Source organism: Podarcis bocagei (assembly GCF_964188305.1).
Source record: "Podarcis bocagei genome assembly, chromosome: 5".
Taxonomy (NCBI): Eukaryota; Metazoa; Chordata; class Lepidosauria; order Squamata; family Lacertidae; genus Podarcis; species Podarcis bocagei.
Genome location: NC_138129.1, coordinates 61,261,672 through 61,288,076, shown reverse-complemented (window position 1 = coordinate 61,288,076; position 26,405 = coordinate 61,261,672). Strand labels below are relative to the sequence as shown.

The 26,405-nt window shown below is 40.5% G+C and overlaps 1 protein-coding gene across 6 annotated transcripts in view; it reads left to right on the top strand.

Annotated features, from left to right (window-relative positions):
• Positions 1 to 26,405, top strand: part of DAB1 (DAB adaptor protein 1) — a 656,563-nt gene that overhangs the window by 499,558 nt on the left and 130,600 nt on the right. For all 6 annotated transcript variants that reach the window (XM_081196886.1, XM_081196887.1, XM_081196888.1 and 3 more), the window contains one exon: positions 7,595 to 7,797. In XM_081196886.1, the coding sequence (XP_081053012.1) occupies positions 7,731 to 7,797 (67 nt within the window). In that variant the 5' untranslated portion in view covers positions 7,595 to 7,730. The remainder of the gene's footprint in view (positions 1 to 7,594; positions 7,798 to 26,405) is intronic.

The window sequence follows — 26,405 nt, the reverse complement described above, 5'->3', positions numbered from 1 at the left end:
GTGGGCTCCCAGAGAGGAGCTTGTGGCTGCTTTGCTCCTTCCATGTCCTTTTCCCTGACACTGTGTTGCTGATCTGAGCCAGGGTTTGACTTAGCATGCTGTTCCAACCTGGGCTCAACCTGGATTAAGCTCTCACCTTGTTATTTGGTGCAGCTTGGGATGTTTGAGGATAGACTTTCATCATGGGCATGAGTTTGAACAACATCCAAATCAATTTTTTGCTCACCTCTGTATGGTGCAGGAATAAAATAGACTGGGGAGAGGCAAAGCAACAGTAAACTATTCCCCAGGAACTCACATGTTTGTGTGGTGCTGGTGAAGTGCTGTGTAAACCAGCCCTCCCCCCTTTAAACTAACTTTTAAGTGTACAGTACGTGAAACTCTCCAAAATAGACTGTTTCTGCAGGAACTGTAAGGTCCGTTCCCCAGTACAGTAATTAGAACCAGGTCAAAAGCAGCAAGTTGTTTTGATTCTTGCCATTGAGCATTGAGCACTTCAACTCTAGCATTTAATTGACTCACCAAACACAACTTTGTTCCTTGACTGGCTTCTTTTCAATTGTTTGTGTGCTTCTTCTTTATCCTTGTTCCCAGAGAAAACATATAAACTGAATTTTCTATATTTGCACCAGTTCTATCTGGGGCACCAGTTGATAGAAAAGCTCTATTGTACATGTGCAATATAGGACATACAATATTTTCCTTGTGTTGTGTTATTTTCTAGCCAGGAGAGTTTAGGTGGGGGTCGCTATTGATGCATTTTGGGCAAGGAGGTATAAATGTATTTCTAGTTTACTAACTCTTCTTAACCCAAGTGATAGCTGTGTGTTAGCTCATTAATGCTCAAAACATTACAGGCCACGAAGCGTGTTCTCCTTCAAATGAGAGCACGTGTTGCGGTTGGGAAATACAAGCCACCCTGCTGTTACTGGGCGGTTGTGGAGAAAGGCAAAACTCTTAAAGGGTTAATTGGGTTACTGGGGAGTTTTGCATGTGGCCAATTCTGGAGGAGGAGCAGAGGCTTTAAATACAGGTCGCCATTGTCGGGGCATCCTCTTGGCCTCTGCATCGGATCACCTGCCCACCCTCCCTTTAAATAGGTGGGGTTTTCTGGTTCACTTGACCTTGCTATGCCTGTCATGGGGTCGTCCGCCTTGGTGCGGGGGCCTGGTAGGAATTTACCATTTGGCTGATTGGCTGGTGCCATTTGGGTTTCGCCTACTGCGTAGCAAATAAGTCACAACTTGTAAGGTTGGCGGTTAGGCATTGGTTAAAATTGGTTGGTGGAGGGGTAAGTGCCTACCCCTCCAATGGTGGTGCGGAAAGGGAATTCCGTTAAAGGAATCCAGGGGCTTGCCATTCTTTTCGTCCTTGTCCCTGGAGTCGGACTTGGGCCGTGCAAGCCCCACAGGAACATGAGGATGAGAGGTGTGGGACTGTTACCCAGCTTCACTTTCTCACCCAATACTTGTTTCCCACGCTGGCTTCCGCTGGAATCCGGAAGGCCAGCTCTGTCCCTGGGCAAGGACAGATAGTCATAACCAATGCCTAAGCAACCACTCACGTATTTGTATTTTAATAAAGTTGTGGCCAAAATCATGCCAAAAACCTTAAACAAAAATTGATGTGTGAAGTGTGAATTATTTGGTGGGGGGTGGCCTTGTGGGACTCAACACGCAAAACTATTTTCTCCTGTCTAGTCTGCTTTTGTTCAAATAAAATCAAAAGTGTGCCTTGTAGCCCAAGCTATGAAAACTGTAAAATGCTTATTTAGTGCAAATGCCAACTGATTCATAAAATAAAAATATTTCTAGAAATGTGGTGGAAAAATAAACTTGAAGCCTTTAATCAGTTGTGCAGAGCAAATAGTAATACAACTGCTGCTAGTACTTTAACTGTATTTAATTGGGTTTTCGAATGTTTACTTCATTAATTCCAAGGTATTATATCATCATAAGATGCATTCAGGGTATAAGCTCTGTACTTCTCTTAGAATTAAAAGCCAATTAATTCAGAAATTGTTTGCATTTCTCCTTTGTGCACTCAGAAAGAGAATGGAAATCTTCTCATGTTTGTTAAAATAAGAAGATTGCATATAATCTGCAGGAAAATCTAAGTCATGGGGACACTTTTGTAATAAATAATAGTGTGGTGTAACACAAGAGCTGAAATGTTATGGAGGAGAAACAACATTTTAAAACTAATTATGTGATTGTGGTTCTTAAACTACAGTGAGAATAACAGAAGAGCAGAAATGGCATCTCATTGATAAAACGTGCTCCTTCCTCCCCCCTTTGGAAAAGAAATTAAACAATGACCTAGATTGGCAGAGACAATGAAAGCTGTGGCTCTGAGTAGCAGCCTGCTTGCCATTCTGATTTGGATATCAAAACAAATGAAATGTGGGAAATATGTAAGCGTTTTTCTATCATGACCCATGCAAAGACCTCCAGTTGGAAGGAAAAATGCATTGTTGCATGACCTTATTCTGACCCCCACTTTACAGATGTCAGGACCTTGCTTTCATATGCACTGTTTAGAGGATAATAGGGCGTGACATTGGCTTTTAAATAAATTTGTGTGGGAGCATGTCCCTAAGACTTGTAAACCAGTTCACAGGAAGTTCTGCTATGCATGTTTCATTGAGGTTCGTGAAAGATGAGCTACCCCGGCTTGATTTTTATTTTGGACCCCAAACCCACTCTGAATAGGTTTGCCCCTTCAATTCTCAGTTTCAAAATTCAGATTTTAGTGACATTACCCATAGCACCCACACTGGTCCCTGAACCACACCCCACATACTCTTCTCCTTTGCTTTTTACTAATTAGGTGGTGTTTGTAGTAACATCACCACCATTATCAAACATGTCCGCAATGAAACAATTTAAAAGCAATTGTAAAAACAGTTGCGTGCTGAGGTCCCCCAAAACCCCTACCCCAATAACTCACACATCACACATAATTTTTGTTTAAGGTTTTTGGCATACTTTTGGCCACAACTTTATTTTCATACAAATTGAGAGTGGTTGCTTAGGCATTGGTTATGACTATCTGTCCCCCCCGCCTTGGGGACAGCGCTGACTCCCGTGAGTCAGCGTGTGGAGGAACAAGACCAGGGACAGCTGGGACTGCGACACAGACCCTCAGCTATTCCCTGCTTGTTCCTTGGGAACTTACACGGCCCGCACCCTGCTCCAAGGGTTTGGACGAAGGGATGGTAAGCCCCAGAATTCCTTTAACGGAATACCCGTCAGCAGCAGCATTGGAGGGGCAGGCACAGCCAATCCATACCCCTCCACCAACCAATTTAACCAATGCCTAACCGCCAACCTTACAAGTTGTGACGATTTGCTAAGCAGTAGGCAAAACCCAAAAGGCACACACTAATCAGCCAATTGGAAAAATTCCTACTGGGCCCCCGCACCAAGGCGGACGACCCCATGACAGGCAGAGCAAGGTCAAGGCGCAAGCCCAAGCAAGGGCGGGCGGGCGGGAGATCCGATGTCCACAGCGAAAGAGAAAGCTGTGGACCTTGCTTAAATAACCACTGATCCCACCCCTAAATTGGCAACATCAAATTTACCCCAGTAACACCATCCTCCAATCTGCTCCAGGCCCCTTGAATCTAATACTGCCTGGCAACCAAGTGGAGTTTTGTTCAGCCCCATCCACAACACGTGCTCTCTTTTAGTGAGAACACGCTTTACAGTTAAGCTTTCTCATCCACTGATATCAGAGTTGCCAAGAAGCATGTCTAAAATTCCTCAAATGCCTGGATGTTTATTTTGTCCTGGCTTGGGGTCAGAAAACCAGGTGTGCAATGCCACCCTGCTGATCACTGTCGCTTTACAGGTTGAGGGAACCAGTGTTTGTCCGCAGACAGTTTTTCTGGGTCATTTGGCCAGCGTGACTAAGCTGCTTCTGGCGCAATGGAACACCGAAACCAAAGCAGCGCACAGAAACACCATTTACCTTCCCGCTGGAGCTGTACCTATTTATCTACTTGCACTTTGACGTGCTTTTGAGCTGCTAGGTTGGCAGGAGCTGGGACCGAGCAAAGGGAGTTCACCCAGTTGCAGGGATTCGAACCCACGACCTGATTGGCAAGCTCAAGAGGCTCAGTGGTTTAGACCACAGTGCCACCCACGTCCAGTGCTATTTGTACCTAAGATGATGGTATCTATGCTCATCACAGTGTCTCAGTTGTAAGGATAGTTTGGAAATGTAGATTCCAGGGTGTCTAATAAGGATGAGGGAAGCATGAAAAACTACATTGGTCATAGTTCTTGGTGGCTGGGGTGTTCCAACTGTACCATTCCAGACATCATGGGAAGTTTTAAATTTTGAGCTGAAGAGGAATTTTTTTTGCAGGGGTGTGTGTGCGCGCAGAGGGATTGCTGATCAGTTTGTAGTGCAGTCAAGCACTGTAAGATGAACAAGTTCATATTCTGAGTCAAGTTATTGTGAGCTTTGGTTCTGTATATATCTGAACTTCATGGCAGATAGATGCGAATGAGGACTCATGATCTCACATTGCCAGCATTTATTTCAAGTTCTTGGAGTGTGTCTATATTTGTTTTCAAGATTTTATTATTTGAAAGATCCCAGTGGAAGTATGTTTTGCCATAACATCTCTTAAGCATATTTTCTAAATGGCAAACAATATCAGAGCATCACAGTTGTATTGCTGTCTTTGATATACCGTAAACCCTTAAAAGTATGTTGAACGCCAGTGGTGTTTCAGTAGTTGTCATTTTCCTCCCCTGCTTTTTGACAACACTTCTTTTTGCTTTAGGCTAGGGCTATATGTGTTCTACAAAGTAATCCTGATCAGTATATTTTTGTTTTAATCAACCTTTCTCCCCGCACCCCAGCCCCCAGAAAGTGAGGTTATTTATATTGTGTTTAAACAGCTACTCCTGTGAAACAGTTCCATTGTCATTATCTGAATGAGAGACCCATTAAGTGAATGCTGTGTAGCTGACAGCTCCTTAAAAAGAAATAATATGCCAGGATAATTAAAGGGGAAAAGCTTCCTTCTGCTTCTGTTGAAAGAACTTGAAAGACAAAGCACTGGATCCAGGCTGGGAGGGTTGTTGAAAGCATCCTTCCCCTTGTCAATCTTGTTGTACAGCTTAATAAAGCATAGACAGGACTTAATCAAAAGGAAAAAGGCCTTCTCCACCCAAGCTCAAGATAAACTATGATTGTCAATGTCACTTTCCCTTAAGAAAACCAGTAATAAAAAAGCTACTTTCAGTAACAAGTCTGAATTTTATAATTTTATAGCAATATATTAGTACAACTACTTTATGTAGGTGTTCTAAATTTTCATTACACTTTTGCAATCCTGATTGTTTTCACACACATAATATTAGTTGCATGAGTTAGTATTAGAATTGGTTAGTATTATACCCATTTTAGGGCTGAGTGTTTGAGGCAAATTCCCTAATGTTGCCTACAATCCTTGGCAGTGAAAGGACTTAAACCATTCTGATGTGAACAGCTTTTTCTCACAATACATTCCTGGGGTGTACCTTCTCAATTTCATTTGAGAAATATGTTCTGGTAAACTAAGAATGTGCCCAAATTTTCCCTTGCCCAAATTTATTATTGGAGTTTTCTCATCATGTTTTTCTGAAGCTGAATTCTCCATTGTTCTGTTAAAAATAAATAACCCAACAACCCTTAAATTTATACAGCATGATCTGCAAGTGCGGTTTGCTTTATCTTTCATTTCCCTTCTCAACAATATTTGTTGCCCAGATTCTGAGGACTTATTGTTACAGGCACCCTATATGTAATCATGGGCATACTCTTCAAATTTAGGGCAACTTCTTGGCCAACTTCGTTCTTGTAACCTTGCATCTAAATTTCGAATGGTTGTCCTTCAGACATGTTTTTTTCTGATTTGTCCCAACTCAGGACCTTGTACAAAGTCATGAAAAGGTTTGACAATATGTCAGTTTTATCATTTCAAGTGACATCCTTAACAAGTATCAAGACTAATATCAAGTGCTGCTTACACATTTGATCTTCCTTGGTTTCTCTTCCTGCACAAAATATTTATTTAGATAAATAACATGGTTATGGCCTGATTCCTTGAAAGGGATCTAGTTGCTGACATACCATTTTTGCAGCTTTTCTACAGTCGTCTTTTCAGCATGCTATTTCTTGCCTAGTAATTCCATTTTCTGCTGCTCATGTCAGGGAGCGAAAGCTGTGATGGAGTAAGAACTTTAGTTCAAGAATGATCCCTAAATATTCCACTTACATGTTTTGGCAGAAATTTGCTTCCAAATATTTTCTGGGAGCTGGTATTGCTTTTGTTCAGCCTCCTTCATCCACATAGATTGGAATGTTCTTCCCCATCTCAACCCTTTCCTCCATACATATAGACAAAGTTTTAAGCCTTCATCTTATCCAGACCAAACTTTTTTTTTATGGCTTCTAAATAGTTTTGACTAATTAGAAATGCTGTTATTGTAAAGGTTTTTTATAGCAGTTAGAGCCTTCCTTCATTTCATAGATTATATTTCCATTTTTCATTCAGAAAGGTAATTTACAGCTCATCTGAAGCATCAACAATTTTAGAAATTGGTCGGTTTGATTTGGGGTTGTTTATGTGTTATTTTGGAAGTTTGATTTATTTATTTGGGTTTCTGGGAGAGGAGGCAGAAACTTTATACTTTTAAATCAATTGAGCACACTTTGAAGATCTGTCCTTGAAAGTTGCATAATTCACATACAGATCTGAAGAGCTCATTAAGAAGAACCATACATAAACCCTGACACACTAAAGGAATATTAAATCAATTCAAATTGTGCATAGCCATGTAGTGTTATTGAAGCATTTCAAAATGTTGAAAGAGCCTGGATTTGAAAAGGGCAAGTGGTTTTATAGACTTAGCTTCAATAAGTGATTTAAATTGTCAAATCATTCTCTAGTGTTGAGAAGCTTTAATCTCCTAAATTGTAAAGAACTGGGTTTCCTAAATCATTGTCAGGAGCAGAACTGTGGGGAGTCTTGTCAGGATTCAGTTGCAAGTTGTATTGAATCCTAATAGGAATAGGACTTTGGGATGCACAACTGGTTAGCAATACTGGGTCTTACTGAGGACGCCATCAGAAACAGAAATAAAAATGAGGTCAAGCAAACTATAGTCAGTTTACCCAGAGAAGTTTGGGTTGAGAGTGCAGGAATGATGGAGAGTGTCAGTGAAGCAGGAAAACAGATACTAGTGAAGGCATTGCTTGATATTCCAAGGTTGGGCTAGGGGAGAATGAAAACCTACCTAATTCACACTTTTCAAACCAAAATGTGAAGTGAACCATAGCTGCTGGCACAGAACAGAAGCAGGAGTCATGGGGACAAAGGGATGCTGAAACTTCAAAGGAGTTCTTGAGTGCTGAAGGTCACAGAATACAGGAGCTACTTTTCAGCACCCTTGGAAATTAACACAAAAGTGGATAAGCAGTTTCAGCTGAGTGTTAATAACTACACCTCCACGGATGGTTTGTCATAGGTTTAATCTTTCTTGGATAACCTGATTCTACAGAAGATGACCCACCCTTATGTTGCTTTTTCTTGCAGCACTCCAAAAGGGTGAATGAAATGAACTGTCTGCATTCTAGTATCTGAGGAGCTGAGTTATTCTCTTGGAGAGTTGTTCTAAATGAGCCTGGCCAAGATACTGGATCTGTGTGAAGAGGACTAAGGATATAATAGGATGTCAACTGAGACAGAACTTCAAGTGGCTGTTAAAACCAGCACAAAGAAAGACTCAAAGAAGAAAGGTAGGAACTTCCCATACTTTGGAGTTTGGTAAAGATTGTGTTCTATTTATACTTAGATTCTTCATGGTTTTAGAAAATTAGCTATATTCCTAATAGGTGCACGTATTGTTGCTTTGCTGTTTTGTTCTGTTGTCCAGTGTAAGTTGTCTAAAAAGAAATGAATGCTTTAGAAATGTAATGCATGTTTCCTCAAAGCACTTTAAAAGTTCACACTTTAAAAGTTCACAACAATTCATTCCACTCTGCTAGCCGATTCAGCTTTTCACGTTTTCCCTTGGCTTTCTTCTTTCCTGACTGATCCCTGCCAATCAGGAATCACATAATGAACATGATGAAGTTGCAGTGTCATGTAGCCAATCTGATTTTGCTAAGTGCTATTGCTATGAAATTCATGTTGGACTGCCACATAGGTAAACAGATTTGGGTATATATGGATGCCATGTAAGTAATAATCTTATACTGGATAACAAACACTTTTGCTCCAATCTCCCTCCTCCACAAAATGGTGAAAGGACACACTATTCAAAGCTGATGTAAGCATTAGGGGGAAATACTTCGTCCTTTAATTTGTTTTTTTTACACATGCTCCTTTATTATACAAAGCACAACTATTGTTGAAAGAACTAGGTTAATGACAGTTAACTAAAATCTTCTGTGTTTGTCAGATATTATGTTTTCAGTGTTAACCTTGGATCTTCAAAGTGTAAAACGTATAATCATCTTCCTTAAAACAGTGTGTCATGTCTGTGCCTGCAAGGTCACTCAGAGAAGCTGACAACAAAAGCTTTCCCATCTATAGACACTGAATCTCTGATAAAATGGGAGAAATGCCTCTTGCATAAGGGGAAGACAAGGAAAGATGTGTCATTTTAGAAGTAATACTTCATATGTACATGTGTTGGTGTTCTGACTAACGTTTCCCCAAAATGGGAACCAGAATTTATGGCCAAGCCTCCTGTGGGTTATACTAGGTCTTCATTGTTACCTTCTTTCATTTGGCTCCTCCTCCACCTATTTTAGCTGTCAAGGCTTCAGCACTCACCCATCTCCCAAGTTTCAGTCTTTGAATTCAGTGCAGGAGGCTGGCAAACCTGTATCTGGGATGGCAGCATTAAGCTCTTCATCTAAGAAAAATGCAGGAAATGGAGTGGAGGGAGAATTGCAGGTCGACCTATTGGGTCCAATTGATGTAATAGATGGACTGTGGCTGTTGTCCCCTCATTGTTTTGACTTCCAGATCTGGGATTCTGTCTTTTTGTCTTCATAGCATCAGTACAGACTCTAGCAGATTTTTTTTTTTCTGGCTTTTTTCTGGCTTTTTTCTCTCTTGGTGGTTTGTGGACTTAGGTTGGAGTCCCCCTAACTCAGAATGCTGGAAGTTGTGACGAGTCCAAGGTGTTTGGCTGTAGCAGTGGAGATGGCTGTGTTTCAATCCCCTCTATGGTTTGTCCTTTCTGGTACCACATTGCCCCAGGTTCTGAGCTACTGCTGTTCTACTGAAAATGTATGCTTGCTTACTCCCACTCTTGCTGAGTGCTGTTTTGATAGTGAGTTGGTGGATGGAATTACCACAATAAAGTTGTGACTGTAATGATGGTACTGGACTTAGAACCAGAGATGCTTTTGATCACAAAATCCTTAAAAGTATCAAAACAACATAGCAACTTTTATCGTCAAGTGGACTTCTCAAAAAGCAATGGATGTTTGGCAGTGGCAATAAGCCAATTGGGATGTTCCTGACAAACAAGCAGCAGCGATTTGTTACACATCTTTAGGTTGGCATAAGAGAATGAATTCTGAAAGGTTCAAAATGCTGAAATTAAATTATATAAACAGAAACTTGGATCCTAACTCCCCTTTTATGAATAGAACAGAGTTCATGTTCATAGAGCAGAATGGAGCTTTTATGCCGTCAATCTGCCTGTGTGATCGGAGACCTTTGGGAATGGAATGAGATATCATGTAAAGGGACCCTTGACCATTAGGTCCAATCGTGGCCGACTCTGGGGTTGTGGCGCTCATCTCGCTTTACTGGCCAAGGGAGCCGGCGTTTGTCTGCAGACAGCTTCCGGGTCATGTGGCCAGCATGACTAAGCTGCTTCTGGCAAACCAGAGAAGCGCACAGAAACGCCGTTTACCTTCACACCGGATCGGTACCTATTTATCTATTTGCACTTGACATGCTTTCGAACTGATAGGTTGGCAGGAGCAGGGACCGAGCAAAGGAAGCTCACCCCATTGCAGGGATTTGAACCGCTGACCTTCTGATCGGCAAGCCCTAGACTCGGTGGTTTAATAATAATAATAATAATAATAATAATAATAATAATAATAATTTTTTATTTATACCCCGCCCTCCCCAGCCAAGGCCGGGCTCAGAGCGGCTTACAAGCAATAATAAAAACAAGATGAGTGATTACAACTTAAAAACAAAAATAAAATACAACATTAAAATAATGGAACATTAAAATATTAAAATGGAGCCTCATTGCAGGAGAAGGAAAAGAAAAAAGAAAAAGGGGGTGGAGGGAATCAAATTGGCTCCAATCCAAAGGCCAGGCGGAACAACTCTGTCTTACAGGCCCTGCGGAAAGAGATCAGATCCTGCAGGGCCCTGGTCTCATGTTTAGACCACAGCCTCACCCACATCCCATGAGATATCATGTAGGGAGCTGCAAATGGAGGGTGAAGTTGGTGGAAATCTCCTCTTCCCTTAAAGTGAGCAGAGCAGCAGCATAGGATCCAAGCCAGAATGGTTATAGAATGATAGTTATAGTTTGTAATTAAAATTCATGGAACAATTGTTTAAAATATGGCAAACTCATATGAGTGGTTATTTCAGACTCATGAGACTACTTGAATGAATCAATCAATATGTTTCAGATTACATTAAAGACTCTCTTGTTTACTTATGTGCACTTAATGAATGCTTGTTGACATGTTGCTATTAATTCATATATAACATTTCCATCTATTGCTCCTCATTCTGCTGTACTCTACCTTCAAACTCTACCTTCAGCTTCTGATAATAAATGTTGGAAATGCAAGGAGGCTGAGGGGACATTCTTTCATCTTTGGTGGACCTGTCCAAGAGTGAAGGCCTTCTGGGAAATGATCTACAATGAGTTAAAAAAGGTGTTTAGGTACACCTTCCCTAAGAAACCGGAGGCCTTCCTTTTGGGCATTGTCGGCCAAAAGGTGTTAAAGAAGGATAGAACGTTTTTTATGTATGCTACCACAGCAGCAAGAATTCTTATCGCTAAGTATTGGAAGACTCAAGATTTACCCACATTGGAAGATTGGCAGACGCAATTGATGAACTACATGGAGTTGGCTGAGATGACCGCCAGGATCCGAGACTTGGGAGAAGAAGCAATGGAGGAGGATTGGAAAAAATTTAAGGACTATTTGCAAAAGTTTTATAAGTTATATGAACTTTAAGATGCCGCATGACTTGGAAGGTTAGCCCCAGCAATGAGAGTAGACCATACATGAAATTGGAGAATATTATTGAAAGATTCAAAGTTTAAATGGTTAAAAATGATAATATGTTCGGCTTTTAGAGTAAATGGAAAATAAGAGATTTAAACTTAAATTGTAATTGAAAGAACACAAGAAACACATGAAACAAGGTTATAATTTGTTGTCAAATTTATTATTAAGAATGCACTGTGCGGGAGGTGTGGGGAAGTTCGATAGAAAATGGAAATAAGTTGTTGAAATGGTTGGTTTTTTCTCTTTTCTTCTTTTATCTTTTGTTCTATTTTTCTTTGTTCTATCTGTAATGGAAAAATGTAATAAAAATTATTATAAAAAAAACACAAACTCTACCTTCAGCTTCACCTTTAATATGTTTACAGGCCTTCTTGAAATTTAAACATTCAAACTGTGGAAAAATAATAGTAAGAGGTAGTAAGAGGCAAAGGACAAATATTTTTCGTATGCATTTCACATGAATGTGTGTGTCTCTAAAGCCTCCTTCATGCTTTAATCATGTAAACAGTCTCCGCATGTAAAAAGGGCTGTGATTGGACAATCTGTTCTGCAACAAAGTTATTGGCAACTTGGTTGTGTATTGCACACAGAAAGTTTCCATTCAAATATAGTAACAGAAAGCTCTTGCCTGCCTGTGGCCTATAGGCCACTTAATTTAACAGGATTTTTTTTTTGGGGGGGGGGGATTGTCACTGTCCATAATTCTGAATACACAAGAAATAGAGTTTGGATTTGGATTTGATATCCCGCTTTATCACTACCCGAAGGAGTCTCAAAGCGGCTAACATTCTCCTTTCCCTTCCTCCCCCACAACAAACACTCTGTGAGGTGAGTGGAGCTGAGAGACTTCAGAGAAATGTGACTAGCCCAAGGTAACCCAGCAGCTGCATGTGGAGGAGTGGAGACGCGAACCCGGTTCACCAGATTACGAGTCTACTGCTCTTAACCACTACACCACACTGCCAGAAAATGTGGGAGAACATGCAGATAAGCACATCCTGCAGACCAGCTTCTTCTGTCCGCATAACTGTAAAGAAATAAATGCACTTTGATTATCAGGTGCCAGTATCAATATTATCAGGATCAATATTCAGTGAATGCATGGGGCAACACATATAAATCATAGAGACTCTTTGCCTTATTATATTTATAAATGAGGCTTTTAAAATTATTCCATCCAAATAATATCAATTATATTTACTGTTTATTGTTATGCTTTCCTTTTTTTGGACACACATTATCAACCTGAGCCCTTATTGGAATGTGGCCATAGAGATGCTGGGATCAAGCACCAGTTCTGCTATGTGATTGTCAATTAAATCAGACAGCATACCGTACTATATTTTATATTTGCACCTGGTGGTTTTTTTGCAAAATAAATTATATGTAGTCATCCTTTTCGGGTTTTCTTTGGTATGCAAACATGAATGAAACAGCATGAAAGAAAAAAAATCACATGTGCTAAGAAGTGTACGCGGGACGCGGGTGGCACTGTGGGTTAAACCACAGAGCCTAGGGCTTGCCGATCAGAAGGTCGGCGGTTTGAATCCCCGTGGCGGGGTGAACTCCCATTGCTCGGTCCCTGCTCCTGCCAACCTAGCAGTTCGAAAGCACGTCAAGGTGCAAGTAGATAAATAAGTACCACTCCGGTGGGAAGGTAAACGGCGTTTCTGTGCGCTGCTCTGGTTCGCCAGAAGCGGCTTCGTCATGCTGGCCACATGACCTGGAAGCTGTACGCCAGCTCCCTCGGCCCATAAAGCGAGATGAGCGCCGCAACCCCAGAGTCGGTCACGACTGGACCTAATGGTCAGGGGTCCTTTTACCTTTACCTTTAAGAAGTGTACAATTGCTCTTTTTGAGTATTATTTTTGTATAATTGCAAATAAGAATAAAATGAAGCATATAGAGAGAAGCTGTTTCAGACTTTATTTCTATTGGCAGTAAAATGTTCCATTCACTTCTTGTAATATTTACTCCAGTAAACTTCATAAAATAATGTCACAGGAAATTGAAGTGTGCCATAAACAGAAAAACTTAATACTGTGCAATTCTTATTAGAACAAACAGATCTCAGCATTAATGCTTTTCTAGCCTTCAGTTTTCTCTCGGAGTTTCCTAGTACATACTGTGACACTCCATGCACCCATTCATGGAAAACTTTGGCTCCTGCTATCAATCACTTCCCATCATGAAAATAGAATTGAAAAATGCACACCACCCACTATATATGGGAGTAGGATGCATCCAAATTAATCATGTTCCTCACTGAAAGTGCAAGTATCAGTGTCTTGAATTGTGTTCATTCAGATAGTATAGGCTACAGAAGGAGGTGTGTGTTTTTTTTTAAAAAACCAGGCTATATATAAAATACCAAAGCATGCTGTGCAGTAAAAGCAAAAAGAAAAGTTGGTTCTTCCCCTCCCCCATTTATTTTTCATCGGATTATGTCACATCATGTATACATCAACAAATGAACCCTAGCCTAGTGCAGTGTAACACAATTGACATTTTGAAAAAATGTCTATTTTTCAGGTTCATTAACTGCCATCAATAGGATCTAGCAAGCAAGGCACCTGAAGTTGTATTGGTGATCACCTAGTTTGTTACTCAATGGAATTTTTTATTCCCAATAAATAAGGCCTTTGATTTAGAGATAAAGAGGTTTCGGCTCTTCCAGCAAATTGCGTAGATGGGACAGGGAGCCTATTCAGCTCAAAATAACCGTGGCAAAATTAATCGCGAGCAGGAGAGTAACAGTTTATGTATGTTCCTTATAACTGGGAACTTTAACTCATTTATTGATTGGAATTGTAGCACATCCCATTTCAGTGTGTTTTAAAAGAAGTAGTGTGAAATAGTAACCTTTGTGTTTCAAATTCCTACTGTGAGGAAAATATGATGCCTTTCCCCTATATCTGGTGCACTGGAAAACAAAATCCACACACTTCCCCAGTGCTGGTCAGGATCAACCCTCTGCCTGCGATTTACTTTAAAAGGCTATCTGAAATAAGATAAGAATGTTTCAACTTATTATCTATCACCACAGAAAAAGAGTAGAAATACAAACAAGCCAAGCATGGAGGTGGTTTGAGTTAATTTGTTACCCATAAATATATCAATATATTAATCATAACAATGGTTTAATTTTTTTAAGTCCATTAAAGAACAGAGGAAAAAATAGATGGCTATGTCTTGTATTGTGCCTTATTCTAATAACTGGCAAATAATTATATTTTGATAAATCTGTCATCTTGTATCAGTTGTGTATTCTGGCTAACCCTAAAAGTTTAGATAGTAAGACAACTCTCTTAACCATTCTGTTACAATGGGGGATTCTGGTGATTTCCAGTGCTGCCCAATACAAAGTCTGGCTTTAATTAAAAGGCTCCACAGTAGTTATAAATTGGCTTTTCCCTATTTCTCTTGTTAGATACTGGATAAAAGATACCTTCAGGGGGTTTTTTAAAGTAATTTGATACCCAGTGATTTGTTGAACAATATTGAATACTTCTTGCATTGATTTATTTGTTCATTAATTTGGACTTGTCTGATTACACACAATTTATGTTAGTGTAACTAGCACCATGTCTTGTTTGGCCTTGAGTACTTAACAGAAAGAGTTTGGGGAAATGACTAGGTGACTCTGGAAACAAGAGCCCTTTTCCTTCTTTGTTTGCTGTGTTGATGTTTTTAAACTGCTTAAGCCCTGGTGCTGGTTCGTAAGATTGAGGGGAGTTTCCTCCCAGAATTCTTGCTTTTGCTTTCCTTCCTTTCACTGGACTTTTTCCTTCTGCCACATTGGCAGGTTGTGAACTGCACTTGCACTCTTCTGAACCCATGACCAGCTCAACCAGGAAAAATGTGGCTACTTACACCTGCAGTTTTTCTGCTCCTCCATGGACTCAGCTAGATTGGGAAAGAAAAAGTGTTTTATATGCATTGTTTATGCGATATAACACTGTGATGCCATGAAGGAAAAGTGGAGTGCAATGTATTTCTTATTTTTCTGTTCTCACTCGGCTGTGTAATAACATTCAGGGACTGTAACAAAGACTTGGCCTAAAGTGATCCAAGATAAAAAGGGTCAGGGATGTGTAAGAGCAAAGGAGCATTTTAAAAATGTGAGCAAAGTCCACTCTCAGAGGAGTATATGTGGTTAAATCTTTATCGAGGGCTTTCACCTGGCGGAGTTTTCATTGTTCAGACAGTGCAGTGCTCACTGCTTTGCCCTATGGAGCCACTACAATGTCCTAATGAAATTTATGGCTGTAAAGAAGTGGCACATGTGAGGTACTATGTGAATTATTAATGTGTGTATATAAAGCTTTTAAAGTAACATGGGCCCAATTTCTTGTGCTATACTCTGTTGCCCTATTTTCTCCCTTCTGAAGTTTAGCTTTCTGCTGCTACTCATCTGTAACTGCACACAGGGAATATTCAAAGGCATCTTTCAGGTTTATTTTGAATCCCGCAGTGTAATTTACTCCCAAGCTCTGCAGTGCTTGGCAGAACCAACCAGAGCTGTTCCTGTAGAATTGGCACAGTGTATGCTCAAACCAATAAAAACATTCAAAAGAGATTTTGTCTGGGATGGGAATAATTTTTTTGAGCAAAACCAGTGTCTCTTCCAAGAGATTTGATTTTATTTGATTCATTTTTTGATCCCTGCCTTCATCTGATTAGAAACACAGGGTTGTTCGCAAGACAATAACCCACCACCCCATTAAAAATACCTCCCATAAAACATAAATAAAATGAATTTAAAACTTCTCCATATCAGTCCAGCAGATATCAATATAGAAGGCTCAACCAAATCATAACTATCACCCAAATGCCAGGGTGAGAATTTATTTCTTGAGCTGGCTATGAAAACTCAATAATGAGGCTTTAGTCTGATGCTACCTTCATCTTAGCCATTAGCTGTATTATAAGTGAATCCTGTGTTGCAAACACCTTGATAGGCTTCTCTAGAACTTTAACTGGCATCCTGGAGATATTTGACACCACTAATTAAGGGCTGTAGCTCAGGGATAGAGCATCTGCTTTGCATGCATAAGCTCCCAGGTAGGGCTTGGAGTGTCTCTTGTCTGGAGGTCTCCTGCCAGTCAGTGTAGACAGTATTGAGCTAGATGGACCACTGGCCTGTCCAGTAGAAGGCAGCTTCTTATGTTCTTAATAGCAAATGGCCTGTAATCCTAAAACTTGTTGTAAGTCTCTTCCTACACCACCCTTTCCTAAAATTATTAGCAGAAGCAGAGAGAGGGATTTGAAGGAGTGTTCTCAGGGACTTAATTAATTTCTCTCTCATACACTTTTGGTCATTCCCCCACAAATTAGGCATCCTACCACAAGGGGGTGACAAATTATTAATGAATCTACTCATGAGTTGGCTGCCTGTCTATTCACAGCGATGAGTCTACTGAGAGAGTGGATAAGGAGCTGGCTGTTAGTAGCCTTGGGACAGGGAATTGTAAGGTTTTATTAGCCATACTTTCTAAAAATGTGAAACCTCTGGTGTGCTTGTAATACATAGAGAAGGCCCATTTGTGTAAATATTTATGGAATGTGAATCAAATATTAAAGATTTACTTCAGCCTCTTGAAATTTAAAATGATTTCCCAAGTTCTTTTGAGACTTTGACTATACTGGGAAAAGATGTGTTCTGATAATATACTGTAGGTTAGTCATCTCTCCCCTTTTCTGGTTGGTGGTCTACTTTTCATCTTACATTTGTCATGCACTACAGGTCTGAAGAATACTTGTTTTTGACCTCTTGGAGAGGTGCCTGCTTGTGGACTCAAGCTCCAGTGAATCACATTGTGGCACATCTTGCATGCAGGCATGTTGATTTGTGCACTCATTTATTTTCACTTCCTTCCATTCAGTAGATGCATGCTAAGATGTTCAGTGAAGAGGAGAAAGATTTGGGTTGAGTTTGCCTACCTATTTGGCCTGAGCAATTTTAGGAGTGATGAGTGGTTTCCTAACGAAAGAGAAAACCATCTATTGTGCTAATTAGCAAGATTGATGGTGATGATTCGTTAGACTTGTTAGCCATTTGCTGCCCAAAGGTCTCCAAGTGACTTGCAACACATTAAAAAACATAAACCCAAACAGATAATGTCATTACTAAATTATGTGAAACATTAATAAATCCATATGAAACACCTACAATTCATTAAAAACATGCCCACTCCCACCTCCACCCCACTTATCCAACAGCCATTGGAAGTTTTGGCAACACACTAACAATGAAACAACATACACTCAGTCCATCAGAAGCCTGGGGAAAAAGGTAAGTTTTTAAGCAGCACTGAAAAAAATGTTACTGAAGCTGTCAGGTTTACCTTGGTAGGGAGAACATTGCACAGTTTGGGAGCCACAACTCAAAAGGCGCTCTTACTTATCATCACTCTTTGATCCTTCCTCAGAGAGAGGGATCTGAAGAAGGGCTCAAGATGATTAAACACCAGTGCCGCCTTTCCTAATCTGGGGCCCTACAGATGTTTTGGACTACAACTTCCATCAGCCCTAGCCAGCATAACTCATAGTCAAATATGGTAGTCCAGAATATCTGAAGAGTGACAGGCTGGGAAGGGTGCTCAAGAGATTATATCCATATAACAGTTGGGCCCTTCTGGGAAAATATAATCTAGATTTCATGCAGTCCGTTTCATTTAATAATAATTTTTAGTTGTAGCATTTCTGTTTCAAGACTGACGCTTTCTGACATGTAGCAAAATAATAATTTTTGCTAGTGTTAAATTGGTGGAGATCACTGTAAAGGACTGGTTTTTTATGTGGAGTAGGCATATTTAATGCATTTCCCACAGTAACACCATGGTTTTTTAAAAAATTCATTCATAGATCCATGTGCAGCAAAACTTAATTGAGTTCAAATGGTTTTCTAAATAAATCTCTTGTGTGAAACAGTTACTGACAGCATTAATTGGAGATGTTTTGAGTAGTAGCACAAGCTACAAAAACATTTCTCAACTGAGTCACAATGGAGAAAGCCATTTATTTTCCCATTCCTGCCTTTTGTAGGAGTGGTATGTCTGTCAAATACCTACTGTTACAGAAATGAGTTTAATATACATAAAATGTAATGTTTGTATGCAGTGAAGTTTAAAAACGTATGTAAAGGTTTGCATTTGCAAAGTAGAGAAGTTTGCATTAGGCAGAGAGAGATGGCAGAAAAAATGGATATTTCCATTTCAGTCTTTAGGCTAATTGATAATGCACCCGGGAAACATGAGCAGCAGATCTCTCACCTCAGGAAGGTGAAACCTGATAACTCACTAGTTTTTAGCCAGCCAAACAGTGGCAGCAGCAGTCGAAGCTAAATTCCATGATGATGAACAGTCAAGTTGCTCTGGATCTCTATTTGGGACCAGAGAGAGGAAAGTTACTGAACTAAAAAGCAGATGAGACCACATTGCTAGTTTGTTAAAGAGCAATGTTTTACTTTGTATTTTTGCCAGTGTTTATTTTGTAACTAGTTTAAGACACTTTGCAGTAAAGTTTTGAAACTCATTCTTGTGGTAGAAAGCATTAATTTCTACTCTGCACAAGGACTAGATGAATAATTCTGTTGCAACAACTCTAACAGCTACTGGCTCTGGGTGCTACACTCTTGCTCAATTTGTGAAACTAGCATGAGCTGAAAGCCTAATGGTTTGAAGGCAATGATTTCTAAATCCAGGATTGTGTATTGGACTTGGAATTGTATGGGCTGTTTGCTTGGAACAGAGCTTGAAGGCAGTTCACTGCATTCTAAAGCATAGACATTGACACAGGGTAGATGTTTGGGAGATAACAGGAGTATGTAGGTGGATCATGGAGGGTACTTGCCAGGGAGAATTTTTGGCAGGGTTGTCCTCTGCTCTCCTGATACTACCCTACATTGGTGGTGCGGTGTTACCTGGAAAGGAGGATCTGATGGGAAGAATTGATGGGAATGGGAAGGGTTAAGTACCCTCCCCACAACCATTTAATTAGTATGTGTGTATTTCAGAAGGTTAGAATTATCAACACATTTCCTAGTCTGTGCCTTGAGAAGGCTGGTTCCCACCTCTATCAGAACTAATGGTTCCACTAATTTCTAAGGGCAGGAAAAATAGGGGGAAGGACACTGTGAGGACGACCGCATGTAGATGGCCTTCTCTTATCACACTTAGATTTGGTTCTAGAGGTGTTCCCTTCCCCAATAGCAACTGACCTCAATAAAAGGATAAGAAAAAATAGATTAAGTGGGTCCACTCCATCTAGGCCTCAACAGGAGCCCCCACTTTGGCCCTCTCAGTAGCATCTCTGCCGCAAAGCTCTTTTGTGTTACATGCAAATGACTGGAACCATTTTGCACAATAAATCTCATCACAAGGTATTTGTACAGTTTCTCCAAGCTGTTAGGCTCAGTTTACAAAAATGATACCTTAAAAGCAGGAGGAGTAGTGCATCTTTTAGGATGAAAGAACAAAACAAAACAAGGAGGCAAGAAACAATACTCCAAATGCAGCCAATGGAACACTAATACAGTTGAGCAAAAAGTCCAGAACCCCAAAATTAGGATTCTATTCATTGTGTGGAGGACTAGATGGATTGAGCTTCTATCCCAATCAGAGGCCATGCAGGCACTAAATGGATGCCAAACAGGCAGTGTTGTTTGGCAATGCCCTCTGAGCTGCTCAAAGCAATCATTTATAGGCTTAAGGCTTTTGAAATTACACATTTTTGAACTGTGAGCTTATTACCAGGAAATGCTAAATGTCTCAGCCTTGTCTGTGGAACCCACAGTAGTCATCAGCTACAGTGAGTTTATCCACTTCACTCCATCACACATAAATGGAAACAAATAATAGTCTATGAGGGGAGTAGAAAATCAGTCCAACTCATACTTGTAAGTATAGAAATCATTCTCTTCCATGACAGCAACAAATGCATACAGGGTTTTGTTTTGCTTTTACATCACACACATATGCACAACTTCATTCACACAGAGAAAGAGACAGAAAACTATGGCACAGGAAAGAGAAAATGTCTCCTTTCCTAACACATGCACACTTGCTGATGCTGGTTACTTGGGAATGCCCTCCCAAGATGTTGAACAATGAGCTAGAGTGCTCAACCAATAAGAGTGAATAGACGAGCAAGTAGTTCATGGGCCTGACAGCACTATAAATAGGCACAACAACACCAACAATTGTTTAGAATCTGCTGGCTGCTTCAGCAAACAATGAAGTCATAAATCAAGTCTCTTCCTCTCTCTGTTTTAGTTGAGTGAAAAGTGTTACTATGAAAAATCTGTATTTGCTAAGAAGTTGAGTAGAAAATAGCAGGGATGGGGAAACCCGTGGCTCCCCAGCTCCCTCCAGCCCCAGCCAGCATGGGTTCCTGATCGCCGCTAATAACATCAGTGAGCCTCGTTCATAATTTCTAACTCAAGGTACAACTTATTGATCTCTCCTCTGTGCATTTCACACCCACTTTGCACTTCATTTTGGCTATCAAAATTCTCTGTGATTCACTTAGTACTATTTCCCACCCATCACTTCATTTGTTCCCTAACCCTAACCACAATGTGATCCCAAAATGGGTTACATAATATATCTAGGGACACAGGTGGCACTGTCGTCTCAACCACTGAGCCTCTTGAGCTTGGCGATCAGAATGTCAGCGGTTTGCATCCCTGTGACGGGGTGAGCTCCCGTTGCTCTGTCCTAGCTCCTGCCTACCTAGCAGTTTGAAAGCATGCCACTGCAAGTAGATAAATAGATAATGTTGTGGCAGGAAGATAAACAATGTTTCCATGTGCTATGGTTTCCATCACACAGTGTTCGTTGTGCCAGAAGTGGTTTAGTCATGCTGGCCACATGACCCGGCTCCCTCAGCCTGAAAGCAAAATAAGTGCCGCAACCACATAGTCGCCTTTGACTGGACTTAACCGTTCAGGGGTCCTTTACCTTCCTTCCTTCCTTCCTTCCTTCCTTCCTTCCTTCCTTCCTTCCTTCCTTCCTTTTTTACAAAATATATAACAAAATAGCTATATCAGTGTACTGGAAGAAGCAAAGATCACCAGTGTTGAAGCAATGATTCTTCAACATCAACTTCGTTGGACTGGTCATGTTGGGCGGATGCCTGATAATCGTCTTCCAAAGCAACTTAAAAATGGAAAGCATAATGCTGGTGGTCAACAAAAGAGGTTTAAAGACTGTCTCAGGGCAAATCTTAAAAAATGTAGTATAAACACTGACAACTTGGAAACACTGGCCTATGAGCGCTCCAGTTGGAGAACAGCCTTTACGAAAGGTGTCATGGGCTTTGAACACACTCAAACTCAGAATGCAAGGGAGAAACGTGCTAAGAGGAAGGCACGCTTGGCAAATCCACACCATGATCAACTCCCGTCCTGAAACCAATGTCCCCACTGTGGAAGGATGTGTGGATCCAGAATTGGCCTCCACAGTCACTTATGGACTCATTGTTAAAACCGTGTTTATGGAAGACAATCTTACTCTGCTACAAGTGATAGTGAAAGAAGAAAAATATAATAAATATACAGTAGAGCATGGAAACAGTATAAAATTGATAAACAAATTGTAATTCCTACATAACCAAGCATTGGTGCACATACCTAGAGGTGTTGGGTTGCTTTCCAATAACTTTAATCCCTTCCTAACATAAGCCCAAACTTGGAGCTAGGATAATTTGAATAAAAGGTTGCCTGAAGCTAAATGTTTAGATGTTCCACAGAGGAAGTATAAGGGTTGTGGTAAAGTGCTGCAGCTTGTCTCCTTTTGTAGACATCCATAGCCTTGAATTTCAGAGTTCCCCTCTGTTACATGAAGACAACAGCTTTTATTACAGATTAATGGGATGCAGAGGCACTTGAGGACATAAGCCTCATCTTTGGGTTTTATTTTGATGTCACAATGAAATTCACATTTTGAGTCAAGCTATTACCACTTCGAGAGGGTATTGACACAGGGCTAAGAGGGTTTACTGGAGTTCTTATGGATACGGAGACAGTCAGCACATTAACCTTTTAAATAAATAGCTTCAGTGATCTCCTTGCGGGTTATGTGCATGACCTACATATTGATAAATGTAGTCCTAACACATTGCAACAACAGTGAATTTACTTCTGTCTCCATGGAGATATACGGGAACAATATTTCAGGCTTTGGTATTGATTGCAGGCCAAGGCTTTTCTGACATACAAAAACTGATATAATAACAGAATAATATAGGGGAGAGCAAAATACATAATAAATAAATAAAAATCCACTGGTTGGCCTTAGAATGGAAAAGAGAATAATAATAAATAACAACTGATTTGGAAAGGTAAAGGCTGTTCTTTCCCCCAACTAAATATATAATACAAATAGATGAACAGTCAGTCAGTAGAGATAACGTAGTGCAGTTTCACAGGACTGTACTACTTAAGACACCCTCCCATCAGAAACACTCTGCCTGCAGAAAGCTGGAATGTATTTAAAAAAAAAAAAGCTGCTAGTCTTGCATGCTCCAACACACTATTTTTCTATTTGGAGGGAGCATTTCTCCCCACAAAAGTATTCAAACATACAATTCCCCACCTGCATTATGAAGTGATATTGTACATAAAAGGCTTTGCATCACTTTACATTTCTTTATGTTGAATGGGAATTGCCATTTTAATACTCATTTATCCAATTTAGAGCTATTTTTAAGCATCATTTTAACCAGTCCCCTCATTTTCATAAATTTCCTTCATTGAAGTGAAATGTGACTGTGTTGGACTTTCTTGATAATTTCCCAGTTACATATATGTTGAATTTGATAGTCCTGAGGTTACTCTTCCTTTACTTTGGCATGCTGTGAATTCTCTGTTAGCATTGTAACAACAACAACAACAACAATATCTTCAAGCCATTGAAACTACCATACAGCCAATTTATGCTACAGAATTAAAAACCTGACATTTAGAGAGGATCAACACTGTGTTTCACATTGGCATTCCCACCCTTTATGGGTGGTGGGGCAAATTTGACAAACCCTCCCTCCCCTAGAGAAAGAGGAGAGGTATGGCCTGAGGCTTATTGTGCCCAATGGGGAGAGGTGGTGACCGATTATTTAAGCCTGCTCTGCTCCCCTTCTTCTTTATATGGCACCCACCCTGTCACCCTTTCACAGTGTGAACCTCCTGATTAGTCATCTGTTTTCCAGGTGCTGGATAGGACTTTTTTGGGAGACCCAAATTGGCATTGGGTCTTCTATTTTGAGTCAGCTTAATGTTGTTGGGTGATGTTTGTCTGCTGGAATGCTGCTCCTTCAATTTGGCTAATTGGCATGTAGGTGCAGGTGACAAGATTTACCTGAGGCAGTGTTGGGTTATGGTCATCCATTAGTCCCTGTTGTTAGGCATGGCCTGGGGGTGTTGGGGGTGCACTTTGGCCTGATGGACTCATTGGGGTGAACATTGGCCAATGGGGCCACGGTGTGCATGTCAGGCTCTTTCAAGCACATCAAGGACGGAGGAATCTTAGGAAACCTTGCTGTATGCACACAGTGATGGGAGAAGAAATTTCCCCCATCTATTAATGAACACCTTCCCAGACTTAATTTGATCTGGTTATGTTGGTCGAATCTGCCCAGTTTGTTTCTTTTGTATTCACATCTGGTTGTCTTGACTCTTCTTTCTGGTGTGCTGGCAGTGAAACTTTGTGATAAAATCTTCCCACCGTGGCCTAGCATCAGGTATTTTCCCACCTGCCAAAGGCATTTTGTTACTTGTGTATATAGGGATGATTGTGTGTCACCTGTTCCATTCCATTACTTCATTGATGGATTTGTTGTGCTCCATTTCCCACTCATTGTGCCTTTCAGTTTAACTTGGAGAATTTTGAACATGAATTTCATGATTGGTGCAACACAGAGCTTGCTGAAGTTTTCAAATTTAGTACTGTGTTTCTCAGGTTATCATTGCACAAGTACACAAGTGCATTGGTTAAAATGCTGGGGGAAAGGAACAACGACACAGCTGCATTTCAACACCAGAATTGCTTCTTCTTTTTCTCCCTGCTGCAACTTCCAACAGTGCCCATTTGCTCTGAATAAATCACAGTGCAAGAAGGAATCTCACGTTTGCGTGATATTGCCAAGTGTCTTCAGAACCAGAAGCCGTGGTTCAGGGGGGACTGAAAACTGTGCCATAATGCACATGCCTAGCTGAAGTCCAGGAATCAAAACTAGGAATGGCAGCTTACTAATGCATCAGCGCTGTTCCACAAAAAAAGATCACTTGAAATCCCAAATCCAGAGGGAAAGAATTTTGTTAAGCATCTTGCTTCCTAGTTGTGCCTGTTAAACTCTTGATGATGAAGGTGAGTTGCTATCCACATACCTGAAATAGTGATAAAATGGTTGTTCTAGAAGGGAAGGCTCATGCTTCACTAGTTGTCTGTGGTTCTTTGAAGCTGTTGCTGCCCAAATAGATAAAGAAAAACACCATGGCTGTGGTTTGATTTTCACCGGGTACCAGTTTTTCGTGGTTCCATAGTAGAGATTAATTGCAAAAGTAAAGTCAGAGGACAAGAGGTAAAATAGAGTTCAGGTGAAGAAAAATTTGCTGGCAAGAAATGTGACAGAGTAATCTTGGAAGGCAGCACCACTTAGTGAGAGGTTACAGAGTGATAGTTATAGTACATTAAAAACTGAATGTGAGGCACCAGTGGGAAGTTTTACAAAAGAAAAGAGCTAATGCTAGTTCAACTTTCATTAGTAGAGCAAAGGTATACAAAATAAAGGCAAATTGATAACTGTTCTTCTTGAGTTAGAGATTCCTTACAAAGATTATTCAGTTGTACTAGTGTGAGAATGGATAGAGACAGAATGGAGGGTGTGGCAGGTTCCTGCCCTTGTTTGCATCCCATCAGGCTTATTTGGAATTTGGTGGCTGGGAAGGTAGAAACTGCATAATAATGAAAGGCAACCTGTGATCAAAGCCAATGTCTTTAAAAACAACAGAGGCACATAGAGTCAAAAGTAAGCTCTTTTTTCAATTGCTGGAGTTACCTAACTGATCCATTTCATATTTAAACTTTTAAGATGTAAAGTCATTGACAAATCCAGTTCTTAAGTCTTTGCAAATCTGGAGTGGGGGGAGGGCGAGATGATTCTCCTTCATATATGTGAGCAGGTAGTGCTCCACCATCAAGTCACTCAACGGCTATGACTCAAATATGTGTGCATTCCTTGGACATGAGAAGCGGATTTTGCACAAATAAATTAATACGCTTAGAGATCTTCCATGTGAGGAAGGATTATGATTGGGACAGTATACTGACTTGCATGGATGACCCCTATTCATGCACATTGGTATGCATGATTGGGGTCATGACTGTGGGCACATTGGCAGTAGGGGCAGTGGTGTGGCTAGCTTGTGAAACCTGTCACATGTTCCTTCAACATGTGGGAAGGTGTCCCAACTACACCTCTCTAATAAATAAATGTTACGAATTGCAGATTTGTCATGAGGGAAGTTGGTAAGGGAAACAAGACCTGAGACAGACTTCTGCAAGAGGAGAAAACAAAGACTTGTGGTTGGCTCCACTAGCATAATGTGTACACCTTTGCCTACCAATGATGATGGCACACAGAACCTGTGTGTGCACACACAGTTTCGACACTGTTGACTAACTGAAATTTGAGTTGCCCTTTCCATTTATCAGAGAGATGAAGTCAGCATACCTGTAAAGATAACTGCAGGATGAGTGCTAGTCTTATTGAGAAACGTTTTTCACTTGCACCCAGATGCTGATCCCGAGCGATCTGGTCCTGTCCTATTTTGAGCAGCCCTTTCCTGCTGAGTTACTTTTAGATGCATGTCTGCCCTAGAAGATAGTTTATATGGACAACAGCATAGGCATGGCCTCCAAACGAAAACAATTTTCTACACCAAATTGAAAGTATCCTTCAAATTCTATGGCAAATTGAAAATATCCATCAGCGGCACTATAATGTTGGATTATAGAACGGAAGAATGGAATTTATGTCATTTTTATTCTGCACAAGGGTATCTGGAGAACAATGAAACTTCAGTAATAAGAGGTGATTTCATTACGTCTCCCTCA